The 4,307-nt window shown below is 55.0% G+C and overlaps 1 protein-coding gene across 2 annotated transcripts in view; it reads left to right on the top strand.

The window, feature by feature from the left end:
* The first annotated feature begins 939 nt into the window (after positions 1 to 939).
* The window catches only part of Chst13 (carbohydrate sulfotransferase 13), a 22,918-nt gene continuing 19,550 nt past the window's right edge, over positions 940 to 4,307 (top strand). The window contains exons 1-2 of one of the 2 annotated variants that reach the window (XM_023713340.1): positions 940 to 1,086; positions 2,637 to 2,768. In XM_023713340.1, the coding sequence (XP_023569108.1) occupies positions 987 to 1,086; positions 2,637 to 2,768 (232 nt within the window). In that variant the 5' untranslated portion in view covers positions 940 to 986. The remainder of the gene's footprint in view (positions 1,087 to 2,636; positions 2,769 to 4,307) is intronic. The other variant, XM_004629538.2, reaches the window with a different exon arrangement.

Here is a 4,307-nt window from a genome sequence, read left to right as displayed (position 1 = left end):
ATGCACACACGAATAGTTATATCTTTAGTTCCCTAACAACCTGGGCAGCAAGACCTTGGGGTCAGCGGTGGTCTGCTCGCCCCTCAGGGGTAGCTAGATGCATTTATCCTTTTTTTTTTTTTTTTTTTTTTTTTTTTTTTTTCCCCTGCTGCTGGGAATGGAACTTAGGGCTCCACAAAAGTTAAGCAAGTGTTCCATTACCGAGCTACACCTCCCGCCTTTATCTTTCAAAGGCTGGACGTCACTCTCGCGGCCTGCTGTCCTCACCCACCCCGGAGATCTCAGTAAGTTCTGAGTGCTCACTTGATGCCCAGAACAGCTCTAGGTGGGGGATTCGGACCTCATCTTTCCTTTCAGGCGTGGACAGGACCTGCAGAGGCAGTATTCTGGCGGGATCTGGAGACCTCCCACCATGTCAGGCTACAGGGTAGCTTTAGGGGACAGAAAGGTCCCTCTGGTGCCTGATACTGGGGGTGGGAACCAGGAGGAGTCACAGACAGGGAGCATGCTTCCTTGGACTTGTGGTATTTAAGGCAGCAAAAAGGCAGGGGTCACTGCCTGGAACGGTCTGCTCTTCTCTTCAGCCACAGAGACAAAGCTTCTCTTCCGGTGGATGCTGGCACCCCGAGGCAAACTCTAAGGGCGGAGCCTCACCTGCGACTAGGCCCGCTCCCCGGGTCTCCGCCCACCGCGCCAGGGTCTGGGGTTCCAGAGCCACGTGGTGGTCCGATCCTGGCGTGAGCACCAAGTGTATGGTCAGCCGGCACCCACCTCCCGGTCGCTGGCGGCGGTGGGAACTCCAGGGTCTGTCCACCACAATTTACACAGCTCGGGCCCCCCCGCGCCGCAGCCTTGGTACATGCTGCGGCCCGGGCGGCGGATCCAGCCTGGAGAGAAGGGCCGGTGCGGGGCGGGTCCTAGGGCTGCGAACCTCTGATCCCTGCCGGACACAGAGGACTGTACCCACGCCTAGAAAAGAGCACAGCATGGGGAGGCGCTGCTGCTGGCGGCGGCGCGGGCTGGTGGTCGCGAGTCTGGGTGCTGCGTTCCTGCTCTTGTGCACCGCGCCCCGCGCCCTGCGCCTGGGTGAGTGCACGCCCCGGCTCCCCGCCCCCGACCTCCTGCAGCTTGACCTCCCGAGGGTCTTGGGTGGCGCTGCTTCTCCTCCCAGCTAGGGAGTGGGAGTGGTAGTAGAGCGGCTGGCGGGTCCAGAAAAGCTGTAGACAAGCTCCACATCCCAGCAAGGTTCTTGGGGCCCCTCTTCCCCTCTGGGAAAAGTGACCATTCCGGTAGGTGGGCAGCTGTGCTTGGAGGCACAGGGCAGTTGTAGGTGGCGGAGGGCATTGGACTTCGCACTTTACTCTCAGCCCTCAGAAACCCCTCCAAGTAAGGCATATGAGCAGGTCAGGCGTTTTGAGAGGGGCAGCTAAATATTTTTGTTCCCATTGTCCGTCTGTGCCATTCCCTGCACCCTAGAGCACGCTCTACTCCATTCTGGGAAGGGCTGAGCTGAACCCACTCCAGGCCTGATTTGGGGAAACTGAGACAGCCATGATTCCGTGGGGCTGAGTGCTTGCTCCCAGCAAAGCTTCCGCTGACTCTCGCCCCCAGTCTACTTGGGTCGTCTCAAACCCCCTAATCAACACATTTCTAAAGGAAGAAAGTGAGGCAAGAGAGGGCTGAGGGACCTGTGTGGCTGGCTAAGCTCCAGCTCTGTGATCTGCCTGGAGCTGGAGGTGCCAGTGAGTGCCTTGATCTGGGTGGCTGATTCCTTCCTTCCTTCCTTCCTTCCTTCCTTCCTTCCTTCCTTCCTTCCTTCCTTCCTTCCTCCCTCCCTCCCTCCCTCCCTTCCTTCCTCCCTTCCTTCCTTGTGATCTCTGCTCACTCCCCCACCTCCAGTGAGCTCAATGAGAATCTGGTTTCTCCTAAATAGCTCCTACATTCAAGCATGGGCAAGGACAGTGGCTTGGTGGGATTAGGGTGACTCCAGCTGGGGAGTAGTAGTAGTTCTGAGCCTTTTAGTGTGCTGGCTTCCTCCTATTGGAACTGCACTAAGCTCCCTTCAACCAAAAATGTGCGCTTTCCTCTGTCTCCTCCTCTGCCTCCCCTGACTGCCAACTAGGGTAGAGTGCAGAGTTTGGTTGGGGACCAGGTGTGCAGTGCTTGGGGAGGCTGTCTCAGTGATCAGAAGATCTTGACTCATTCCGCCCGCCATGTGACCATGGCCCTGCTATGCCCACACCTGGATGCCTCCTCAAGCCTGCAGGAAGGAGGTACAATTAGTATTTCCATCCCCTGCCCCCACGGCCCTGTCTGTCATCTGGCTGAGAGTCTGAGGGTGCTCATCAGAAGAAAGTGTGCTCTAGAGCAGTCTGGGTGTGGTACCTGTGTCTGTGGCTGTTGCAGCTTCTGTCTACTCAGTCATTCAGTGGACAGATGTTTACCTTGTCCTGGGACAGGGCAGGGCACAGTGGCTTCAGCTTCTCCGTGTTCAGCCTCTAGCTGATGTGAAAGAAAGAGGACATCCAGACATCTGGGCCCTGGAGAGCTGTCTGCAGAGGGGAATGCATCTTTGTGTGACACTGTGCATTGTCATTGTGTGTTTAAGCCTCAACAAGACACCCTGCTCTTGCCAGCTTCTTTGCCCAGGTTTGAGAGATGCAGCCAAGGCATTGGTTACCTGGGGTTTGCTCCTTTCGACCTCCCTCCTCTTCTGCAAAGCCCAGGAGATGGCCCAATGAGGGAGGGGAGAGCAGGTGTTGGAGAAGGTGAGCACTCCCCTTCCACAGGCTGTACCCTCCTACCACACCTGCTGTCCTGTTTGTCTGCTCTTAGCCGTGACCTTCTCACACAGCAAGTTGCCTTCACTCTGGCTGGCTTGAGAGGTCCCTGCTGACCCCTGCTTCTACTTCCCCTACACTGGGACAACCCTTTTCTCCCATAGGCAGCCCTTTCCACCTTCCAGTGTCTCTGTTTCTATTAGATTCTCTCAGACCTGCAGCCTGTCTCCAGCCTTCCACACTTGGCAGGCAACCTGGGCAAGCAAGAGCTAATCAGGCTGACTCATCCAATCACCTCCTGCCTCTTCTCTCTCCTGAACACTGAGCTGAAGCTGTTGACCTCAGAGAAGAGAGTGGGAGCTAATTGTGGGCCTGCATGTGAGCAGTTCACTGGGAGGGGAGATGGCTTCAGGGAAAGGCCTGTCTTGCTGCAGGAGGACCTCACTGCCCATGGTCTCAGTGGGCCTTGATGTCCCTGTAGCCATGTCCAAATTAGAACAGGGTGGTGGGATGTGAAGGAATTTCAATCTCTTATCTCAGGCAAGTGGCCTATCCTTTTTCCTTCTTCTTCAGAGCAGATGTTACTGTCTGTTGGGCAGAGTCCTGGGGAGAGGGGTACTGCCTAAGACCCTGCTGTCCCCACCCTTACTTTTGGGGCCCCTGTGGCAGCTCCACTGTCATTACTAGGATCACCTCCTGCCCTGCTGCTTCCTTGGTTTCTGTGTGGGTGTCTTGGTGACTGTGCTTCCTATGGCTGGGTGAGCCACTGACTGTACATGAGCTCAGTGGCCTCTGGTGCCAAGTGTCTCTCTAGGTCAGTGATGGCAAACCTTCAGTGATAAGAAACCACCCGCTGTGGCATGCATACCATAGGTTTGCCACCACTGCTGTAGGCACAGGGAAATGGCGAGGAGCAAAACTCACAAATATTCATCCTCATGGAGCTTATGCTTTTAAAATTACGATGCCCAATCTCTTCTCTGCAACCTTTATCCTGAAGACACATCCACCAAGGCCCTGCCTGATGGTGACACATTAAATCCCTCCTCAGCTGGCCCACTGAGCCTAAACCCCACCCTTCCTGTCTTACTCTTCTCTCCTTTCTGATAGTCATGAGAATGTCACAAGTGTTCCTCTCAAAAGCAGGCTCCTCTCAGGTGACTTCCAGATGGCTCTAAAGTTGGTCTCAGAGGAAATGTGGAAAGGGGTGGGGAAGTGGGAGAAATGTCCTGTTCCCAGGAGAGGCCCTGTCCCCCCCGCTTTTTTTTTTTTTTTTTTGCGGAACTGGGGATTGAACTATTCAGATCCTTGTGTTTGCCGGTTAAGTGCTTATCCTATTGAGCCATCTCCCCTGTCCCTTTTCTGAGAGCCCAACATTTCCTGTCTGGGAGCAGCATGAGGTAACACAGCCCTTCTCCCATGTGCTTCCTGAGGTGTTGAGAGGAGCCTCAGGCAGCTTTCTTTCTTTCTTTCTTTCTTTCTTTCTTTCTTTCTTTCTTTCTTTCTTTCTTTCTTTCTTTCTTTCTT

This window comes from Octodon degus, unplaced genomic scaffold (genome assembly GCF_000260255.1).
Source record: "Octodon degus isolate 3935 unplaced genomic scaffold, OctDeg1.0 scaffold00030, whole genome shotgun sequence".
Taxonomy (NCBI): Eukaryota; Metazoa; Chordata; class Mammalia; order Rodentia; family Octodontidae; genus Octodon; species Octodon degus.
This window is presented reverse-complemented; position numbering and strand designations above follow the sequence as displayed.